This window comes from Crocodylus siamensis, chromosome 2 (assembly GCF_052110815.1).
Source record: "Crocodylus siamensis isolate JL-2025a chromosome 2, ASM5211081v1, whole genome shotgun sequence".
Lineage (NCBI taxonomy): Eukaryota > Metazoa > Chordata > Crocodylia > Crocodylidae > Crocodylus > Crocodylus siamensis.
In genome coordinates this window covers 280,166,200-280,189,238 of record NC_143396.1, presented here as the reverse complement: position 1 = coordinate 280,189,238, position 23,039 = coordinate 280,166,200, and the positions used below count along the sequence as shown (strand labels likewise).

Sequence of the window (23,039 nt, the reverse complement as noted above, 5' to 3'; positions counted from 1 at the left end):
GGTGCTGGCTCCTACCCTGGGGGTCTTTAAGAAGAGGCTTGATGCCTACCTGGCTGGACTCATTTGAGTCCAGTCTTTTCTCCCGCCCAGGCGGGGGGTCGGACTTGAAGATCTTCAAGGTCCCTTCTGACCCGGCTGCTATGATTCTGTGATTCTTATTCATTGTAGCAGGTATTATGGCTCCAATCTTGTAATTGCATCTACATGGTATATATGCCTGTAGGAACTGACCCCTGTGTCAGCATAAGGTCTGAGTGCGAATGATGGGTCTGTTTGTCTGCACAGATGCAGTGTTAGGATTTGTAGAAGTTCAAGTAAAGGTATTTAGTTGTTACGTTTTTAATAAGCGCTGAGGATCTCACAAAATCATTTGACTCTAGAATCTAGTGCTTTAAGAAAAATACCACATATTGCAAAACTCTCAATAAAACTGCTAAAATTGGCAATATTGGCTCTTGGTGAGTTTTATTATACTTATCGTAGTAGACTTATTCACCATTCAGAGGACTAGTAATTTAGGCTCCACTTCTCCAAGTGCATACATACAGGTGGAACGTCCTGTGACTGACTGCAAGTCAAGTCAAGTCAGTCCCATGGCTCCTGCAACTATTGGGGCACTTTAGATGCTGTAACAACCCTTGAGGTTAGTTGAGTTGCATCATTGGTGATTCTTCAGGCAGAGTGATTTGGTGGTGCCCATCTCTCCAGGTATGGATGGCCACTGACTTGCAGGGACCGTGGAACAGGCTGTACTGGTTGAGATGGTACCAGATCGGCCTGGCCTGGCTCCTTGTGACTGACTGCACATAGCTGAAATGGAGCCAACGGCAGTCTGAATGGATGCAAATATCTGCTCACACACGTCCAGCTACATTCGAGGCTATAGTTCTTTTGCCATTCTAGTATGGATTAAAAAAATTAGTTTTTAATCTTCTTATCTAGATTTATACTTAGTGTATACAATTTAGCACGCGGACATGAATTATACGCTTTTGTTTTCTGTAATACATGCTGCAGGTTTTGTTAATCTCAGCTGACTGATTGGATTTCCTAAAATATTATGCACAGTTGATTTTTGTTATCGAAAACACAGCATGAATAAAAAATACCAAGCCATTACTTATCAATATGGGCCTGATCCTACAGAGATTTATGCATGTGCTTGAGCTATATGTGCAGTCTGCGTGAAGTCAAAATCGCAAGCCGTTGCAGCAGTGCTGGGGCTTATACTCCTGGCTTCCTACACACGTTTCAGAAAATATCAGGAATCCAAAAGCCTTCGGTTTTGAATTTACTAATCTTTAAAGTCAACTCCATGAAGATTTGCGTTAGAACAAGCTCACAAACAGGGAGGTGGCATTTTGTGAGCCAGATTTCTGCTACCTCCACACCCTACAGAAGACACAGATGTTCATAACCTTGTTCAGGGGTGTGTTGTTTTTTTTTAAAGGGGAGGAGTAATTAAATAAATAGACAGATGTGTGTGTGCGTGCAATATACACATATATGCATGTACATGTGGGCACATTAGGTGTATATATATACACATGCATACATGTGTATATACATATAGGCATATAAATAAATATGCATTTGTATATGTGCCTATATATGCAAATACATACATACACATATATGTACATGCATACACAGATATACATTTACATGTATGTATATCTATATATTGAGGTACATATAAATGCACACACACACGTGTATAATCTGTTCCTCTGTAGATATACACTTATGTACACACACATACATGTATGCATATACACACATATAAACACATACATGTGCATCTATAGCTATCACTCTAGGGGTGGGCATATGCACATGTGTATGTGGATATTTATGCATATATGCACACACGCATATATGCATGCACGCATATGTAGCTATGCACGCACACCTATATATGCATGCACACACACATATGCATGCATACACACATATACATGCATACACACACACACATATATCCACGTGCACACAAATATATATGCGCACACACACACGCGCGCGCACACCCCCCCCCGCACGGGCCGGAGCCGCGGCCGAGGCCGCTCCCGGCGGCGCTGGTGCCCGTGGCGGGGGGCGGGGCGTGGCGGCGCCGGGGCGGTGAGTGTCCGGGCTCCTTGGCCCCGCCCCCCCGGGCAGCGGCGCGCGCATGGAGGCCGTGGACGAGCTGTCGCTGCGGCCCTGCGCCGCCTCCCCGTTCCTGCGGCCTTTCCGCCTGCGCTACCGCCAGGTGAGTGCGGCCGGCCCGGGGCCCGCGCTCACGCCCTGCGCGCTGTGTGTGTACGTGTGTACATGTGGTGTGCAGCGCACACACTCGCAGGCGTGCGCCCCTCATCCCCCGTTGCCGGAGGGGCTCTCGCGTGATTCCCTGATACAGGTGAAGGGAGAGGAGCGGGGGGCAGCGGTGCCCACCGCCCCCTGGACGTGCCCAAGGAGCCAGTGGGCCCTGCCCGGTGCCGCTCTGCCTGGAGACGTGACTAGGCCCCGGGCGAGCTGCCTGATGTGGCACCCGGGCCTGGGCCACAGCCCACCGGCTATAGCTGTGAGCCCCTCTGAGTGGTGGGGGCCACTAAGGGCACATCAGTGATCACTTGGGACAACAAAAGGCAAAACGGGGATGGGAACGAAGGTCGTAGCTTCAAAACGAGCGCATCAAGAGGGGACACTGAGCAGAGCCCGCCAGACAGCGGCTGCTGCCCCTCAAATGGGCCAAAGAGCCCGTGGACGCTGCCTGGAGATGTGAACGCACAAGGGACAGGAAAATGGCACCATAGTCCTCAGGGGTCCTCCCAGCCAGAGCCTCCTTCCTGGTTAACTATGGTGTCAGTTTGGTGGGGCTGTGGATGGGGAGTGCATGAACAAAATGGTGCAGGGAGCTGTGCTCTCAGGCCCTCAGCAGGGGGCTCTGCAAGAGGCGGTGGCAGGGCTGCAGCCGTGCATGCCAGGATCTCCCTTTGCGCACAGATGGGGCAGGCATCAGGGAGGTTCGTGAACTGTGCCAGACGCACACCTGTAGTGACAGCTCTGTGGATGAGCTCTCATCTGAGGCCCTGGTGACTTGTGGGATGAGAGTGGAGTATAAGCTTGTCCCCCAGCAAATGGTGTCCTGTCAGATCTATCTGATGTACATTGAGAATGTGGGCCACTACCCACCAAGTAAAGGTAAAGTGAGCATCAAGTGATTATTGGGGAAAACTAAAGAAGAAAATGGAGGGGAGTGAAGCAGAGGTTCAAAATGAGTGCACTGAGGGGAGACACCGAGCACAATAACCGAACAGTGCTCACTGGCCCTCAAAGGAGCCAGTGGGCACTGCCCAGTGAAACACTGTCCAGAGATGTGAATGGACAAGGGACAGGCCTTTTGATTTGCCATTCCCATTTGAGAACGTGGGCCAAAGCCCACCAAGGAGAGCTGTAAGCCTCACTTGGTGAAGGAGGCCACTAAGGGCATATCACTGATCGCCTGGGACAGTTAAGGGACAAAATAGGGATGGGAGTGAAGATGAAAGATTCAAAACGAGTACACTGCGGGGGGACACCAAGGAGAACACACCAGACAGTGCCCACTGTCCTCCCAGGACACTGGACACTGCTCTGTGAAACTCTGCCCGGAGATATGATCGGACAAGGGACAGAAAAACAGTCCTGCCATTGCCGCGAGACCCCGGGCCTCCTTCCTGCCTAGGTATATTGCTAGCTTGGTGAGGGCCTGTTTGCCACATTAAGGGATTGTGGGCCAGTGCCCACTGAGTAAAACTAAAGACCTCCCTCAAAAAGGGAGGCTACAGGGAAAGTGGCAACTGATTTCTGGGGACAAATGATAATGAAGCAGGGCTGGGAATAGAGGTCAGAGGTTCAGAAAGAGTGCACCAAGGGGAGACACCGAGCAGAGCTCACCGGACAGTGCTCACTGGCCATCGAACGAGTCCGAGAGGCTAGCAGACACTGCCAGGAGAAACTCTACCCAGAGACTTGAGCAAGTGAGGGACAGGCCCCACAGTTCTTGGGGGTCCTCCTGGTCCTCTTGGCCAGAGCCTCCTTTCTGGTGCAATAGATGGCCAGCTTAGCTAGGACTAGTAGGAGGTTAACCAGGAGGTCCTAGGACTTAGTGGGGCCACAGATGGGGAGTGCACAAATAAAAATGTGCAGGGAGTGCTGCTGGAGAAAATGGTGCAGAGGAACAAGAGGTTCTGGAGGAGACAGAGCAGGGGCTGCAGCCTGGTCTCCCTCTCCTCACAGAAGGGGCAGGTGTAAGGAGTGTCCATGAATTGTGTCAGATACACACCTGTGGCAATGGCTCCATAGAGGAACCACCAGCTGAGGTCCTGAGTGGCTTGCTTGTGGAATGAGGGTGGAATATAAATAAGCTTGTCCACTGGAGAGTGGTGTGCTGTCCGGAAATGGTCCTATGTATGTATGTTAAGCACGTGTATATGTATGCTTATGCACATCTATCTGTATCTGTATGTTAAGTGGGCACTGGGCCCAGCTCTCCAGGGTGGGGTGAAATTGAGAGAAATCCTCCCCCAAGGGTGATAAGATCCTAAGGCTTGTTCGTTAGGTCCTGGAAAACAGTGGTCCTCACAATGATAAGCCTCCTTTTTCTCAGTCCAGCTGCTAGATACCATACAACTTATTATGGCGGCACCAAAAGAGAAACACTGGGGCAGGCGCGGGGGTCATAAGTTGATCATGAGGGATTGGAGGGGGGACTCTGAGCAGAGTACAGCAGGCCAGTGCCCACTGCCCTTCAGCTATGTCCAAGGAGCCAGTGGATACCACCCCATAAAACTGCTCTGGGGACATGTGCAGAGGAAGGACTGGAAAACGGTCCCATAGTCACCCAGGGTTCCCCAGTAAGATCCCCTAGAAGAGCCTGAGTGTTGGCCTTAGCCAAGCTGGGAGCGATGATTCTTATGTTTTTGCACCGTTTCAGAGAGCTCATGTCTTCCCTGTGTGGGATGCAACATATGATGGTTTGTGGTATTTATATGGCCACATGCATACACTCCCTGAGCATGGACATGTTCCTGCAGTGCCTGTTGATTTTTGTTTCGTCTTTGATGCACAGAGTGGTACCTGACGCTCAAAAGAGAGGATGGTTTAACCCAGGGCTGGTTGTTCCAGGTTTTGAATTAAAACAGGCCGGGAGAACTGTTTACACAGGTAGCTCCAGCAGTAATCTGTTCAAATTAGCCTTGATTTTCCTGGGGCAGAGAGTTAGTTTAGATACTTCATAGGTAGTGTTCTGTGTTTGCAGATTTAACATTTTAAATAAATTCCCTGATTTTTTTTTTATTGAAGTTTTTTGGTTTTTACTGATTTACACCTGTTTTTCAGTTCACTCAGTTTTACCAGGTACAGTAAAATCTCTGTTAACTGGCATGATTAGGGAATGGCTGTGGGTGCCAGTAAGCTAAAAGTGCTAGTTACCTGAGGCACAGGTTTCCAGCCCAACATGGGGGAGGTGGAGCATGGCTCAAGCTGCTGCCTGGGGGTGTGGGGCTCCCAGCTCTGACACTGGCTGGGGCAGGAGGAGCTGCAGGAATTGCTCCCAGGGTGGGCGCGTCCCAGCTGTACCCTAGCGGCTCCGGCTGCTGCCCACTCCCCCCAGCCCCTGGGCTGCACTGTGCAGTGCTGCAGGCAGGCGGTGTCAGCTGCTCACGGAGCTGCTACAGCAGGGGTTGGGGTGAGTGGGGACAAGCAGATCCCTGCGGGTTTTGGGGTGCAGCACTGCTCAGCAGCTGCACGCAGCTAGCATTGGCCACTCCCGGGGCCGCTGCAACAGGGGTTGGGGTGTGCAGAGACAAGCTGCGCCATGTCCTGTGCCCCCTGCGGCTCTGCTTGTTTCCACTCACCCGAGCCCCTGCTGCAGCAGTCCCAGGAACAGCCGATGCCAGCTGCCTGCACCATGGCATGGCGGAGCCCAGGGGCTGGGATGAGTAGGGACAAGTGGAGCCTTGGTGGGGTTGGGGCACGATGCAGCCCAGCAACTGCAGGCAGCTGGCATCGGCTGCTCCTGGGGCTACTGCAATAGGGGCTGGGGTGAGTGGGGCAAGCTTTGCCATGCACCATGCCCCCAGGGCTCTGCTTGTTCCCACTCACCCCAGCCCCTGCTGTAGTGGCCCTGGGAGTGGCCGATGCCAGCTGCTGAGGGAACTGTATGTCAGTGGGTGTGGGGCACGGGGTGGGGGGGCGGGGCTCTTGTTGCTGTGTGCACCCCAGGAGGGCTGTGGGCTGAGGGGCTATGCTGGGCTCTTCCGGGGGGGCGCATGTCCCTGGATCTGTGTGCGGGACGAGAGCAGGCTGCCAACCACCCCAAGCACTGGGAAGAGCCAGGTGCCACCACCAGCCCCAACCTGCAGCAGCAGCCTGCTCTCAGCCTGCATACATATCTGGGGGCATGCACCTTCCAGGAATAGCCTGGCGCAGCCCCCCAGCCCTCCTGGGGTGCACGTAGCAGCAAGAGCTGCATCCCTCCGGCCCCACACCCACTGACAGTTCCCTCCACTTCGCTCCTTTAAGCAACCCCAGGAGCAACCAATGGACTGTGCTGTACCCCTCCCCCTGCCCCTTCCGTAGTCCCAGCCTTACCCCCTCCCCCTCTCACTGCCACAGGACGTATTATTATTTTCCCCAATTTAAACCTATTTTTTTCTTTTCTTCCTTTTATCCCAATTTCAACTTGGTTTTTATGTTTGGAAAATAAACCCTGAAAAATTCCTGGATTTTTTTTCCAAAAGTAAAAATGGAAAACGTGGAACATATTCATAGGTACCTGATATGGGACAATAAGTTTGTACATAGGAACACAGATTAAAACTCCATATCTCTGGTAACCGGTCATCTGTTTTTAGGATGAGAGATGTCTTCTTGTGTCCTTGTCATAAACCAGGTGTTTTTCCAGTATCGGGCACAAGCGATGGCTCTTTCCATTGCTGCAGCAAGGTCCTTCTTCATTCAGGTCCGGTCAAAGAGACGGCAAATGAGCAGGTGCATGTACTTGTGTCACCACACTCACATATACTTCTGTCATTACAGTGGGTCCTTTTGATCATGTTTGTTTTTGATTTTCCAGTTTGCATGTGCAGGCAATTCAGGAATCACTATGTTGGCCAGTCTAGATCAACCCCTTTGGGAAGTACTTTTGGCATTCCAGATCCATTTCAGAGCACCTGATTGCGTGTAATGTTTCCTTCCATAATATCGTCCCACCCTGTCAGCTGTCATATCCAGTGGCACAACACTGCTCACAAAACTCTTTCACACTTTAATCTGTTTAGTTACATCTGTGAGACCATAGAGTGGACGCCTGAGGTCTTTCATCTGCTCTGATCTTTCTTTGTGGCTCATTACCTTTCTTCTGATATCGGGTGGTGCAATGCCATCCAGTAAATACAGGCTATCCTTTACCATTGGCTTTAGACATCTTGTTATTTCACGATGACTGTCATTTAGAGCTGGGTCAAGTTTCTTGGCATGAACTAATTGTTCCCATACTTGTCATGCATGCTCTGCAGTGGGGTAACATAAGGCAATAACAGTGGTTTGTAATGTAGCTGGGTTTGCTCCCCACTTTGAGGTGACCAACTTTCAAAGTATGTTGTTGCAGGTACTGACTTTCCCTTTCATCTTCTCTACACGTGCTTTGAAGGTAAGTATTCGGTCCAGTATAACCCCTGAGTGCACAGGGTTTGGGGTGATCAGCTAGTGGGTTTCCATCCCAGATGATGTTTAATTTCTGCTTGGCTTCTCTGTCATAGGTCAGGAGTGGGCAGTTATTTTGAGTGGAGGACCACTTACTGAGTTTTGGTGAGCTGTTGAGGGCTGCACACACAAAATGTTTTAGAAGATATCATTTTAACAAATTATAGATAAAAATAAATTGTATACTAAAAATCAAACATCTACTGTAGCATATTTTAATTTTATTTCAAAAAATAATTTTTGTCACTATTGGTGTGTTTTTGAGTAGTGTATATAGAGGTGACTGCATAATATTTCAAAGTAAAGTCTTACTTTTGTATATTGCGGGGGGGTGGGGGTGTGCGCATGTGTGGGGGGGCTGCCTGTGCTCTGGGTCTTGGGAGCTGGCCAGTCAGGGGTGGAGGTAGGGGGTGGGCGCAGCAGAGCTTGCCTGGGAGAGCCCAAGCCGCGCTCCCGCCCACACCCACCGACGGCCCCAGCCAGCATGCAGAGTTCCCAGAAGGACTGCTTCCGATGCGGCTGCAGCTGCCCAGGTAGTGCTGAGCTCCTCCTCCTCTTCCTGCCCCTGCTGCACCAGTGGGTAGTAGGTAGCATGGGGAAGGGCGGCAGCTATGGGGACATGTCGGGCACCACATGCCAAGCCAGGCAGAGAAGGGGAAACTGCAGTCAAACAGCTCCTGCCTCAGCGTGCTGGGCTCCAGCTCCTAGCTGCCTTCTACCCACTCAGCCACCTACAGGTGGTGCCTGCCATTCGCGTCAGGCAGGTGGAGTGAATGGAAAGCAGTCTGGAGCTGGAGGTCTGTGTGCTGTGGCAGGAGCCACCTGGCTGGGTGTGTGGTGCCTGGCATATGTCCCTATGGCCATCATTGCTTCCATATACTGCCTGCTTCCTGAAGCCGTGTATCAGTGGCAAGAGGATGAGCCGCTGAAGGCAGGGGGAGCCAAGCAGTACCCCTGTGGCAACAGCCCCATCTGGAGAAGCCCTGCTGGGAAGCTGTGCGTGCAGACACAGGCCATTGGTAGGCCCAGGCCAAAGCAGAAGTGTGGCATGGGCTGCCCCAGGTGGGAGCAGGTGGGGCTTGGACCTATGCAGAGCTCCACGGGGGCAGCCACAGGCTGCATGCAGTCAATTGGTAGGCGCCCACCTGTGTGCTGGATCCAATAACTTGGTAGGCCGGATTTGTCTTGTGGGCCATATTTTGCCCAACCCAGCATAGGTGAAAAGCTGTGTCCTGTGTCTTGGCTGGCTTGGCACAAAGCTAGTTCTTATTTTAATAATTTGAGAGGTTGCTCAGTGCACATCAGTCTGTTTTCAACAGTGGCAAAGTCCTTCTCTTGTGACACAATGAATAGATCATCACCAAATATGAAGCTCCTCGTATTATTCTGTATGGGTTGGTCATTATTATATATGTTGCAAAGGATTAGTGCTAGCATGCTACCCTGTGCGAAGCCATTTCATTGTCATCTCTAGCACCTCTGTTTCTTGCACAGTTCTACATAAAAACATCTGTTCTCCAGAAGACGTGGGATGAGCTGCACTAAGTGGTAGTCAGGCATCATATTGTAGACTTTGGCAAGCAGGTTTCGGTGGCTGTGTCTTATGTCACTGATAGGTCTACAGACTCAGCACCTATTACCATCCCTTTCTCAAATCCATCTTCTATGTGTTGGGTGACATTTAGTATTTGGCCAGTGCAGGACTTGCCTGGTCTAAACTTGGCTTGTTCTGTTATTAGATGTTGTTCAGTATGCGAGATTAACTGGTACAGAGAGGCATGAGCTTTCCATTCCTAGCAACTGATGAAGCAGGCTGTCACTTATGAAAGCTCATGCCACTCAGTTCACCTCTGAGATGCCCCCCTGCCCTGCCTTCTGCTTAACTTCAGACTAGCAGGGCTAACCACCTCTCTCTCTCCTTGATATCAGTCAGTCAACACAACACCTTTCATCGAGCAATTAAAAGTGTCTGTGCAAACAGGAATCATTTGGTCCACCCATTGCTAAAATACAGTCCATTCTGGTGTAGACCATAACCCATGTTTAATGGTGCACAACTATACATAACAGCATAGGGCTGCAAGTAAAGGTGAATGCTGGGTTAAAATTGAAGGTGAAAAGTTATGTTTGAACTGGAAATTGTCTAAAACATATCCATCTTTGTCAGCAGTTACCACAGGCTTTTTGTAAATGAGCGTAGGTGACCAGAGTCATGGTGTTATGTCCCAGTGTTTCTCAAACTGAGGCCTGTGGTAAACTCTTAGGGGGTCTGCGAAAAGGAATGGGGAAGCAGAAGAAAGGGAAATACACAAAGAAGAAGGGAAGACAAATAAAAATGAGGAATGACTGCAATATTTCTTAGGCTATTGGAGAGGTTATGGAGTGGCTGTAGTTATATATAATAAAATAATAATTTACATAACACAGAGTCATAGAGATGCACAGTGGTAAAACAGTTTTTAAGAAGAGTCCGCCATCTAAAATGGCTGAGACTCACCATCTTACCTGAAAGATAGCATTAGACTGTTTCCTGCCACTGGGGTTGAAGCATTAACTCACTGTTGGCTTGTGCTAAATGACTGTAACCTCACGTTCTGCTGTAACTTGGTTTTCATGGGGGGGGTCACACTCAAGTACTAATCAGTCTGGACTTTACTGCAAACAGCACATGAAATCACAGCTCACAATTGTATGGCTGTAGTAAACAGAGTGAAGTCAGGTGATCATCAAATGTAATGAAACTGTCATGTAAGGCACCACCTCTATGAGGGAAGCAATGGAAATAGTAATAGGAAATCCTTTTCCATATAATATTCCCTTTAATTATCTTTTAGATGATCCCTGAGCATCAGAACCTTCAGTAATTTAAAGAATGCAAGCAAGTGATACACTCAGATTAGTCTCCCTAATACTCTAACATAATATGTTTTCTCTGCAGCATGTGTATGGCAAATAGGTTTGTATTGGTACAAAACCAGTTTCTCTAATTGAGAATACCATAGCAGTCAGTATAGTGTCAGCTACTAGCCTTGCGAAGGCCATTAGGTCATTACAGTTCCATGGCTGTAATGAAATGCAGAATCCAAATCTATCCTAAAGCAGGTGCTGCTAGGCTTCTTCTCTTTACTCTAATTCACCCCCTTATCCCTTCTTTTGTTCCTTCAGAGACATTTGTTAACTAAGCAATATGACCGTGTGGAGGAGGTACTTTTAAAATTAGTTATATAAGATGTTGAAAAGCTAAAGCAGGAAATTGAATGGGGGGAGTCAGAGCAGGGTGGATTGATTTAAATCACCAATTTTAAATAACTGATTTTAATCTTTCTTTGTACTTTAGTTATTTTACTAAAGTGCAGTTAATTGTCACTGGATAGAATAACCCTCGTTAAAATGTACTGCTTTGCCAACAAGCATAACTATATCGCTATACTGGGTGTTTCTTTCTGCTAACTAGAAGAATGCACTGAATAATATTGTTTAAGCCAGGAGCATCAAACTCACCTGAGACCCTGGGTTGGATCTGGACCACAGGGCTTCCTCCTAGGCTAGATGTGTGGGGCCAGCAGCAACTACAGTCACGGTGCATCCACATTTGGAAAGAAGCTTGGGTCCAGAGCTGGGTGGCAGCACTGAACCATGTTCAGGTAGCAGCACGGGGATTTGTGGTGGCACAGGACCACATTTAAGTGGCAGGGATGGGCAGTATTATGCGGCTTTGTTCGGGCATCAGCATAGATCTGGGGGCTTGGTGTCAATGACCGTGTCTATTGGGGCCCAGCGTGCACGGCAGAATCAGTTCACAGGACAGAAGTTTGACACCCCTGGCTTACGCAGTTGTACCAAGCAGCGGAGTAGACTAAGGCTTCACTAAGGTGACCCAGTAGCTGGCTGAATTTGTGAGTAGACACTCCTGCACTGTCATGTCACTGCTCAGCCTATTCAGCAGCAGTTCCCTTTCCAGGGTGCACTTCCCGTTCTGGCAGGACAGCTGCTGAGTGCCACTGAATGGAGCACTTTGATGGCACAGAGTCTGATGACAGTGGTGGCTGCAGTCTGCCACCAGTATTTCTGTATATAGACATAGTCTGAGGTCCAAACCAGCAAAGAGATTTAACTGATCTACCAAGTGGCAGTCATAGGTAAGGGCTGTGGAGGAGTGCAGGAGCCACATTGGGGGGCTCTTCCACGAGCCCCCCGCAAAGCCCTGAGGCTGCTGTAGGAGCCGGTGAGTCCGGGGGGGGGAGGAGGGGTTCTTAAAGGGCCGGGTGGGGCAGCCATGGGGGTGGGGGAGGGGGCTGGGACAGCGGGGGAGGATTGGAGGGCTTGTGGCAGAGCCCCCCATGCAGCGTGAAGCAGTGGGGATGGTCCCCTGCTTGGCAGCACCCGCTGAATGGGGGTTTTTTCTTAATGTACCAGGAGTTGGGGCAGGCGGAGTGAGCGGGGGCCAGGGGGGCTGGGGGAGCAGGCAGGGGATGGGGCCTAGCAGGGGTTCCCCCATTGGTCCCCTCCTTCAGCCCCCCTCCCATGCCCCTTACTTACTGGCATTGAGTCTGGCTCCAGCTCCGTGCTGCAGCGGGCGGGGACTTCCCGAATCGCCAAAACTCTCCGATTCTTTTCCAGAGATTCAGAGAGCTTGAACTGACTCGGACTTGTGTATTGGTCCCTTGATTCAATTCAGATTTGGAGATTTGGCCACTGAATTGGGGAAATCTTCGAATTGAATCAGCACCCAAAGCTTCGCACAGCCCTACTTTCAAGCACAATGTGCTGTTCTTCAGGTCCCGGTATCTTAATTGAATTAATTGCCCTAACTGTCCATATACACCAGTTTTTGCTGTTTCAGGGCCCCGAAGCAGGACACTTTGTGACTGAAAGTTTGTCTAACATCTCTCCCAACTATACTGAATAGTTGGGCCTATAAAAGATATCACCACAAAACCTTGCTTCTCAAAGATAGTTAGCCATTTAACACCAGGACACAAAGAAATACCCATCTTAACTGCAGACCCTCTTATGTGAGGTTCTATGTGAAGTCAACCCTTTATCGTGGAAAACCAATGAGAAAAGAAGAATAAAGACTCAGCTTTGTTACGCCCAGTAGTCTGGCACTTGGACCACTTATGTGGGAAGTGGAAGACCAATTTTCAGATCTTTACCTGATTTGGAGTAGACGTCAGCTCAGGTTTCTTGTATCCCAGGAAAGTGTCCTAGCCTCTAAGTTGTTGGTATTGGGGGGTGAATCACTTTCAAACCCTTTGGCTGAAACTGTTCCATTTTGCACACGTCGTCAATTATTAATTGGGCCAGAGAGAGCGGGGCAGAGAAAGACAGAGTGTAACTCACTTACTTGGGAAATTCATGTTGCAAACGGCTGTTCCAGCTAACATTGGCTAATACTGAAGTGCAAGCTGAGCAGGGATTTACACCTGGGTCTATCCCAGCTTAGGAGAGCATCCTAATACCTACATAATGTGATGCACATCTGCGTCTGCAGCAGGAATCCTTACTGGATTGGGCCTTACAGGTAATACAGGCAAGGGAACACCCACTTTGAGAATCCTGCGCTCTGCGCACCTTAATGTCAGGATTTTGAGGCTGTTTTGTGGGTGCTTAAGAAACTTTCAGCAGCAGCTGAGCAGGCATTTGGAGAATTCTCTGTTGTGCCATATGTTGGATTTGGCACCTAAATTGGCTGTTAGTCCCTTTGTGGATGTAGTTCTGATTCCTTCTGTGGCTTTGTTTTAGAAGCTTGTTCTGACAAGAGTGCTCTCATCCCAGTTTCCTCCCATTTAATTGTAAGTGTATGATCTGTCAAAGAACTTTTGGAAGTACGTTGGCTAGACTAATTTTAACTGCCTTTAAATTTCCCAGTATATATGTTCAAGCCTGTGCTAGAGTGGAATAGTGAGCAAGCATCTATTGAATAATGGTAAGCTATACCTGAGAACTTGGTATAGGGTTAAGATCTAGCTCAGTTTAATTAGATACAGGGCCAATAATTGTAACAAGAAACTTAGTGTATACTTAAGTTGCCTTCACCCTATTTCCAGATCTTCAAGATAGTTCAGTGCATCACATTTTTCTTTACTGATTAAAGTTCACATTCTACCTCTGGTTTGAACATAGGCAAAAAAGATCTCCCCCTACCCTTTCATTTTAAAGTATGACATTTGTCTTTGGTTTTAAGAGAATAGAAGCATTACACGTGAAAGTTAAGATCATTCTAAAATAGTTTTTTTAAAGAATACTGTAGGCTTGGACCTACTGTATAATGAGCAGAAAATACCCCATATAAAAAGGAAGGGAGGTATAATCAGTGGACTGGGAACCAGGAAGTTCTGGTTTCTAATCCTAGACCTGATGTTGACTTCCGTGTGACCTGAGCAAACCACTTAATCTCTGTGTTTTCACAACTTTAAAGCAGGGTGTGAGATTTACCTGTCTCGGGGCTGCTGTAAGGATTAAGATCCTGATTCAGCAATGAGTTCCATGTGGGCAGAATAGTATAGGGGCCTATGTCCCAAAACGCTGAAGATGGGGGGAAAAGAGTACTAAGATGTTGTTGCACCGTACAAGCTAATTTCACATTCAAAAAAATGTTATATAGAAATAGTAATGTGAGTGTGGCCAGCTGTCTAAAGCATTCTCAGAAGCTTCAGTCTGCTTTTTTATAAACAAAGAACATTCTTTTTAGTTTGACACTTAAAATGCTGCTGTTCAAGTTATAAACAGATTTTAAAGTAACGTGTTCAAACAAGCAGTACTTTCCTGTTAAATCTTCAAAGAGTCTACTAGTGAGATGTAACTTCCCAAATAATGCATTTATTATGCAGTTAATTTTGCAAAGCAGTAATCTGAAGGAAGAATATTTTTCCTGTATGTTTTATCTGATTTTCTCCATGCCTTCTACCACTGATTGTAATGTTACATGCAAAAAATTACAAATTCCCAGTTCATGAAGAGTGGTTGGGAATTGCTGCAGGGAGGAAATGCAAGGAAAATTTAGGAAATCAGACAAGTGTCAGAAGGAAAACAACAAGGTATTTTTTCATAAATGTGAGACCATACTGATATTTTTTTTCATGCAATGTACAGTCCAACCTGGTGCCGTTTCAAAGCTGATGGTTGAAAATAGGGAGATTTAATTGGTAATGACTGAAATCTGAAGTTTTAGGTTACTCATAGCCTTTATTTTAATGTTAACAAATTCTTAGCAGCTGGTATCATCCTAAACTGAGCACCTTGCTCCAAATGGTTTCATATATGCAATCAAATGAAACAGAAATGATTGAACTCCATCTGTTATTATTGCATGTTTGTATAGTTCCAAAGAATGATTGGCACTTTATATAAAAGTAAGAAGACACCATTTCTACCTGAGAGAGCTTGCAAGGTGTATAGACTGGAAATGCATTCATTTGCCATGTTGCTTAGCTACAAACAGGATGCAGCCTCAAATTAGAAAGGTGATAACTGTATTAAAAAATGAGCATATTTTTTCAGGAACTTGGCTATTTAGAGAAGGTGTGAGTTTAAAAGAGCAATGCTGTACAGAGCCTGTACAAGCTGTATATAGATTTTTTTTAAAATGTGCTGCCTTTTAGAAATGAACTGATTAAGAAAAGACTATCTTCTTATTTAAGGGCCACAGGCCATTAGTAGCTAGGGCACGTGAATTTGCATATTGCAGTTATTCTGCAAATTAGGTGCCAAAGATTAGAATAACTGAGAAATAACCTTATAGCTGAGTGCAAGTAAATGTATATCACACTTCTGCTTTGGCTAGCTCAGGCTCTTCCCTTTCAAAATAATTGCCTCTAGGGCTTGCCTATACATTATGTTGTTTTTAATGAACTCCATGTAACAATCAGACCTAGAATGGGAGTGTCTTGTTATTACATAGCTAATCCATTTTCAAAGTGCTGTTGGACTTTAAATTCATACCCTACCTTAATCCGTGTTAGCCTTCAGGTCTAGAGAAGCCCTAAGGGAGCAGTAAGTTAAACTGATTTAAGACCACTTTAATGTTGCAAGTGCACATTCTCTACACGATGTCATACAGTTTAACTAAGCCACTTCCAACTACAGCTTTACTTTCTTTGGATTAAGTTTTCTGAGTGTAGAGAAGTCCTAAGAGTGAAAATAGCCACGTGCAGAATGAATAAACTAATTTAAGGCGTTTAGTGCTGTAATTTTTTATTTAAGTTGTAGTGTCAAATATAACTGGCATTTTGATGCATGTAGCATCCCCCTGACACATGTTTGTACAATCCTTGCTTAATCTGCTTTTGTTTAAATTATGACCCATGATTGTTTTTATAATTACAGCATGGTTTGAGAAGCAGACCCATATCATGTACTTTAACTGCTAAGTACTTGTTTGCATAATTTTTCAATCAAGAATAAAAATAGATGTCAGAAAGAGAATTTGAGATATGTAAAATGACCACCTTTTCTTGTGCTAAAAATTCTGTCATTTGAATCAGTTATCTAACAGTGACATGTAGCATTGTACACATGGTGCACATTTTAATACAGATGGCTGGTAGCCGTCTAAAAGCCTTTGCAGTAAATCTGAATACTATGGAAGGTAGAAAATCTTCTCAAAATGGGAATTTCCTGTAGAATTTTAAATGTGGGCAAACAGATCTTTGAGAGGACAGCATTGCATATTTTTACCTTCATATAATGTATTGAAAATACAGTTTTAATAAGAAATTGCACTTAAACTCCTGGCCATATTTGAAATGTATGAGTCACGTTTAGCAGCTATAACTCTTCAATCATTAAATTCTTTGTTTTGAAAAGTCTGTTTGTAAAATGATGCCTTTGCATAAGCATATTTCTGTTAGTCAACAGGATATGCAAAATAACCATCTGACTAGATTCTCTGTCTGTGTGAATTTACTTTCCTTCATGGTTTTTGACCAAGTAAAACAAAACTGCCCTGCACCCAAGAACTTAGCGTTCGAAAGTTTTGTCCTTTAAACATTGCCCAAGGTCTTGTTAAGACTGAAGTTTAAACAAAGTACAATTCAGATTTTTTTAAAAAGTGGTCAACTAATGTGACACTAAAGCCATGATCGCTGATCAAAACAACATTAATTATTGTTTCACATTGTGCTTGCTGTGTCAAAATCTTTTAAATGCCTCGTGAAGCTGAGAGGGAATCTTAGGGCCTGTGACAAAGCAGCTGGTCTGGACATGGGCTGATGCCCCAGTTGACAGGTTGTTGGATTAGAAAGAATATCAAAGGCAGCGAGTAAGATTAGGGATAAGTGAACATCTGACAGCAGTTTGCAGCAGGGGAGAACAGATGATAAACAATGGGAGCTGGGTACTTGTGGGGGGGTTGAGAGGTGAGAAGGCCATGGGAAAAGCGTGGCGGCAATCACTAAAGCTCCAGGTTGCTGAGCCTCATGAATAGAACAGGAAATGGGATTTGCTAGGACAGATGTGCTGAGTGGTGATGAATACATTATAGGGAAATGAAGGCAAAACTCCTAAAGGTGAGAGATATTCTTTGCATAAAAATGTTGAATATAAATATGGGAAAGATTTCCCCCGTCCAGAAAATAAACATTTCTTCATGAAAAGTTATGATTCATGACTGAACAATCATGAGCTTGTGGACAAAGGTGTTATCTTTTATTAGACCAACAAGAGTTTTGCCCAAAAAATTCTTTAATTGCAAGCTTTCGGGTACAAACACCCTTCATCAGGCATCAGAGAAAAGATAGTAAAAGTTCTCCTGGGCAGAAATGAACATTCTCCCCAGAAATGACCTTTCATTTCTACCCAGGAACTTTTGCAATTTTTTCTCTGGTGTCTGATGAAGGGTGTTTGTGCCCAAAAGCTTGCAATTAAGACATTTTTTTTGCAAAAATCTTGTTGGTCTAATAAAAGATCTTGCCTCTGTCCACAAGCCCTGGTTGCTTTTTCCTCTAGACCAATACAGCTGCAACCTGTATACTTGATTCAGGATTGTGTACACATGATGATTTTGACTTTATTAAATGTCTGTACTTTCATGGTCCTTATAACAAACTACAGTACACTTGCTCATAAAGCAATAGCAATATTGTAGGTCCTTTTTTTTGAAGGTAGAGCAGCTCAAGTGGTAGAGCGATACACTTGATATATGTCATGTAGTACTCTGGATCGCTCATCTCTTGAGGGTCCCTTCCAGCCCTTCATTTTTTATATTCTACGACCTGGTGTTGGAACATAGTAAAGATAATACACAATTTCTTATTTCTCAGTTTGGGTGGTGGTGGGGGGGTGCCACAGAAGTGCAGGTTTTTGTTGGTTGGTTTCCACTTCTTGTGGGATCTGTTTTTTTTTGGTCATGACGAAAGCAGTCAGTCAGCGTCCATGGACTGTCAGACATACTGTCTGCGTCGCTTCTAGTAAAACTGGATGCTGAATTTTGGCTTTACCATTCCTGTGCTTCCGTTGGAGGTTCACTAAGGCAGAACAAAACAAATACTGTATAACAGTTTTAAGCTGTGAGCCAATGGGTAATAAAGCAACTGTTCAGTCCAGGACTGTTGCTCTGGGCTAGCATTATTTTTAAACAAGAGTTCCAGTATAATAGCAGTTAAACTCAAAATACAGTATACCAAGCATGTGAGATTCCCCTAGCTTCTCCTAGATGGGAGTGGACAGGACACATCCTTTCCTCCTGCCATTGCTGTGGAGCTGGAGGAGAGATCTGGACTTTCCGGGCCCCAGATATCTACTGCTGTGCTAGAGACATGAAGTCATTTGCCCAGTTACGTTCTTGTTCTTGCTCATGTAAACTGCAAATACGTCTTCCAGTTTTGAAGAAACCAAGGGCTGAGATGCGTGCCCGTGGCCCAGGGCCCTGTTACAGATAGAGTAGCCTCTCCTGTAACCAAACGTTATGAACTGTAACTTGAATGGAGTAGCAGCATGAGTTCCTCTGTTCCAGAAATTCCCTTGAAAAAGTAGCTGGAAAGAAGGATTGTACTAAGTAGATCATACTGGTAGATAAAATAAGCGCTCCAGTTTAACGGTGAACACAAACACAGTGGACTTACATAGGCGATCAAACTAGAAGTATGTTTTAGACTTCCCAACATACCCCCAGCCACTAAATTTGAATCGCATCACAGTTTGAGGAGCTCCAGTTTGCTTTTTGATTCATCACTTGTACAGGCTGCTTAGAGATCATTTGACAGTTTTACCTCTTTGGGATATATCTATGTATTTAAAATATTATCATTAATGTATAGAGAGGCTCTCATTCTGAGGGCTCCTTAAAGACTTTACTAACAACCAGCCATGCAGATAAATGAATGACTCAGAAGTTCAAGCTGTCATTCCCATTGTGTGGGTTAGGTAGCAGATGTGTTGCTTTGTACCTTTATCTTTTCAAAATAGGAGGTAAGTTAGGAGAAGTTTCAAAGCTGCTTGAGTCTTTCCATGTTTCCAGCCTTCTCAAATGATAATACAATGAAGAGTTGGTCTGTTATGGAAATGGATAATGTTTTAGCCTTTTAAAATCGGAAGGTAAAGGTAAAATTAAGAAAACACCAAATCCTGGAGCTAGTTGCATCTGTCAGCTGTGTTCAGATTTTGTTGGTGGGGGGAAGGGGAGGAAGGATGAAAGGTCCTCAGGACCTTTGTAAGGAGGGCCTGTGAGAAAGTCTTAGGAGAAAATCTAAAGATTGTTACTAAGCCTTGGCTTCCATTAGCCCCCTGCTGCTGTTCTTCATCAAGTTATTTTAATGGCTTTCAAAGCAAGTGAGTGGAAAATGGTTTCTCTGGAACTTTAAGGAGACTGAACTGCAAACTGTCATTGCTTTACAAGTAAAATACATCAAAGATTGATGGAAGAATTGCTTGTTAAACACATTAAAGATTCTAATTAAAAATGGAGATATCAAAAAGAGACATCAGAGTCATCATAACTACCTAAAGGTGAAAGCTTAATGGCTTGTCATCTGAGGAGCCAGTGTTAAGTACCGTTTTCATTTTTTTTTGGTATTCTTTGGTATTATTTTTAGAGTTCTTCACATTTGCATGAATGAAATACATTTATTAACATTGTTTAAAACATGCAAAATAAAAGCTTGGATGGCTGTGTTTTGCATATATGCAGGGATGTGTTTGAAGATAGAACTTTATCTATTTTCTATAGCTAACTATCGTTGTTGTCTCTATGAAATGCAGTATAAAGTATGTAGCATGTGTGCATACCATAAGGCATATATTTTATATATCAAACACAATAATCATGTAAGAATTACATCTGGATCCTGCTCTTTCAGCATCCTTTCCCATCTCCTCTCCAAAAAAAAGTTTCACTTTGTATGTTACAGAACATGCTTTTAGAGCTATACAGTTGATATATTCTCAATGAGAAAAAAAAAAGATTTTGCGCATATAGAAATTAACATTCCCATGCAGAGTTTAACTGTCTGAATTTTCTCTTTGAAATAAGATGTATGCTCTGGCAGATAAGACTGTTTCAGATCAACCTGTACATTCAGTAAAGAAACATAACATTGAAGAACTTTTTTACTGTATAAACACAAAATGATTTGTAAAAGACTTCATTGATAAGCAGATAAAACATATTGCATTATTTTATTTGCACTCCTGCTCCATCCTGCAATTAGAAAATACTCCAGTAAAGTGATTTCAATCTTAATTCATTGCTGATTTGTTAGAATATCAGCACCTGCCATTGCCATGTTTTTAATGAAGAAAACAGCTCTTGATCGTAGCATGAGGTATGGCTATTTCACTGATTTTTCTTTTTTTATATTTGCTGGTTAGAAGCAATACGTGCATTGAAAGTCCTAAATTCTTACTACATAAAGATCTTTAAGTCTTTAAAAACCAATGACACACAATCTCACATTTAGAATAAAAAATAGGAAGGTGGATTAATGAAAACTAGATTACAGTAGACTTTGGTAACATTTTGCATCAAGAGCTTAATAATTATCTACCTTGAAAATTATGTCACTTTATCCAACGTTGTAGTTAAACATCAGTGATTAATCATCATTCCTCTCCCACCCTTCTCCCATCTTGATGTGTAAATGTTTTCTGGAAATCTGTGTGAAACTAATTATAATCCCACCAACCTCCTCTGATTGTAACTTGAACCTCTAAAACGTGTTCCTCCCTGCCAGGCATTTTATCATTGGGGAACAATTATAGTGATTTTTTTGTGAACTTGAAATGGAAGTAAACAGGATGTTTTGCTGAGCTTAATGTAACTTGCATAAAGGGCCAAATTTTGTGATTCTTGCTATATAAATACACTTTTTGAAATCATAGCCTTATCAAAATTAATGGTATTTTCAGTGGAATAAGGGTTTCACCCACTGTATTTTCCCCTTAACTTTTATTTACACAAATTCCCAAACATTTTATCTAACAAATATCTTTGTCAAAAAGCAAACACTGAATTATTTATTACATTTAAGGCTCAGGGTGGCTTATAATAAAAATGATCAGAATTTATACTGCTATTGGGATCATCAGTGCCCTCCTGACATGACCACATGCAATATGAGCATGCAGCCAATAAATGGAGAAAGTACAAAAAAAAGTAGTATTTCTTAAATAATGTTTTAAATACATTATGCTGAAAATACTACTATATTTAAGAGTCTTCGAGACATGAAGACACTTCTAGTTGGTAGCTGTTGGCTGTGATTCAGGCTTCGTTTAGTTTTTAGTATAGATCTGTGTTATGATGGCAGCTTTTTGAGAGTATATTGAAGTTGAAGCAGCAACATAGGATGGTAGTATTCAGCAGTCTTCTAGGTCTGTCGTAATTGTTTTGTACAATTACTACTGTACTTAAGGCTTTTTGCTTTTGGCATTTTGAAGTTTGCAGTGTTTGTAAAATATTGAGATTCAATTAATAAGCAGGTGACTAGACAGCTTTCATGGGAAAGCAACCTCCAGCACTGGATGAAGAAACTCTTAGTATTGCCACTACTTAAAAGTGTTTACTTGGTTGACTCAGACTTAAAAAAATTAAAGGAGTGGTTGCTGAGTTGGTTGATCTGCAGCATACACATTGGTTTTAAAAATGAATCTGTGGCTCTAGCTTTTTCCGAATTGCACCTTGGTGTCAGTAGTTCGCTCTGATTTGCAGTGCTTAGACTGTAAGTCAACTGAAGGACCATGAGAGAAGACCATTATCTTCATAGGGTGCAGAAATGGGCCTGCTTATTATAGGAGAGAGTGAGTGGGATCACATCCTTCTGGATATATCCTCATCTTAGTTCTCTGTCCCATTATAACAGATGATCAGCCTTGAATCTGAAGCCTTCCTGCACTTTCAGATATTGCTCAGAGCTTGAATGAAGTTCCATCATCCCTGCCGATTATGCTGTTTGCTGAAATAGATACCTTGTTATGTATCTGTAACATTTTTTGAGGGTAAGTGGTTCCCTCTTAACCTGTTGCTTTTCACGTGGCCCTTATCCTTTGACCTGCCAGGCATGGGAGAGTCCCATCAGCCCCTGCCACTCCTGTGGGCCGCGCGGTCAGGGTCACTGGAACTCACGAGCCTTCTTACCGCACCAAGGGGCAGTCCCCAGGGAAGGTTTAATAATGTAAGAGTTATATCATGGCAGTAAACTTCCAAAGCAGGCATTGTTTTCTGAAAGAGAATTTAAAGATCTAATCAGACCCAGCAGCCTAGAGCTGACAACAGACTAATCAGTGAAAAAATGTCACCATAAGAAAAACAAACTAAAGCAGTTAAAAAAAGAAACTCTTGGATAAACAGTGATAAAGTGAAAAGGAAGAGTTTAAAGACTAGTAAGTATTGCCTCACTTCGCCTTTTATTTGTGTTTTTTATATAGGTTTTTATACAGCTCTCAACACTATATCTCTGTAGTTGCTAGATGCCTTCCTTTAGTGCACTAAATGGTGCAATGAACATCTGCCATGTTTGGTTCATTTTCTCTTTCATTCTTTCCCCCAGAGGCACAACCGTAGGCTTTTGTTTGGGTTTGTGCATTATAAAATGTGCGTGCTGCTATGTGCTTGTTAGGGAAAAACCAGAGCAGAGCTTGGAGCAAGAAGGCTTGTGACGATTGCTGGTTCTTGTGGAAGTTCATTCCACCGTCTCAGACAGGCCAGGGAAAATAACCTTTTGTTTTCTGCACGGATGAGATTGGTTCTTATGGTAGACATTTTTGTTATGCCCATGAAGCACAGTGGTTAACCACATTTTTCATCTCTGGGCTTTTAGCCTCTTTTAGATATGCTGGGTTCAGCCTGTTGAGTGTTTTGAAGATAAGGACTGAAA

General features: G+C 44.5%; 1 protein-coding gene across 3 annotated transcripts in view; it reads left to right on the top strand.

Moving 5' to 3' along the window:
* Window positions 1-2,060: 2,060 nt before the first annotated feature.
* The window catches only part of NUDT14 (nudix hydrolase 14), a 91,475-nt gene continuing 70,496 nt past the window's right edge, over window positions 2,061-23,039 (top strand). Inside the window, exons 1-2 of one of the 3 annotated variants that reach the window (XM_090034169.1) lie at window positions 2,131-2,251; window positions 22,026-22,161. Coding sequence is in view for 2 of the 3 variants with exons in the window: in XM_090034170.1 (XP_089890296.1) it covers window positions 2,171-2,251 (81 nt within the window). In the remaining variant the exon portion in view is untranslated. Of the gene's footprint in view, window positions 2,252-22,025; window positions 22,162-23,039 lie in introns of all 3 variants that reach the window. The other 2 variants (XM_090034170.1, XM_090034168.1) reach the window with 2 other exon arrangements.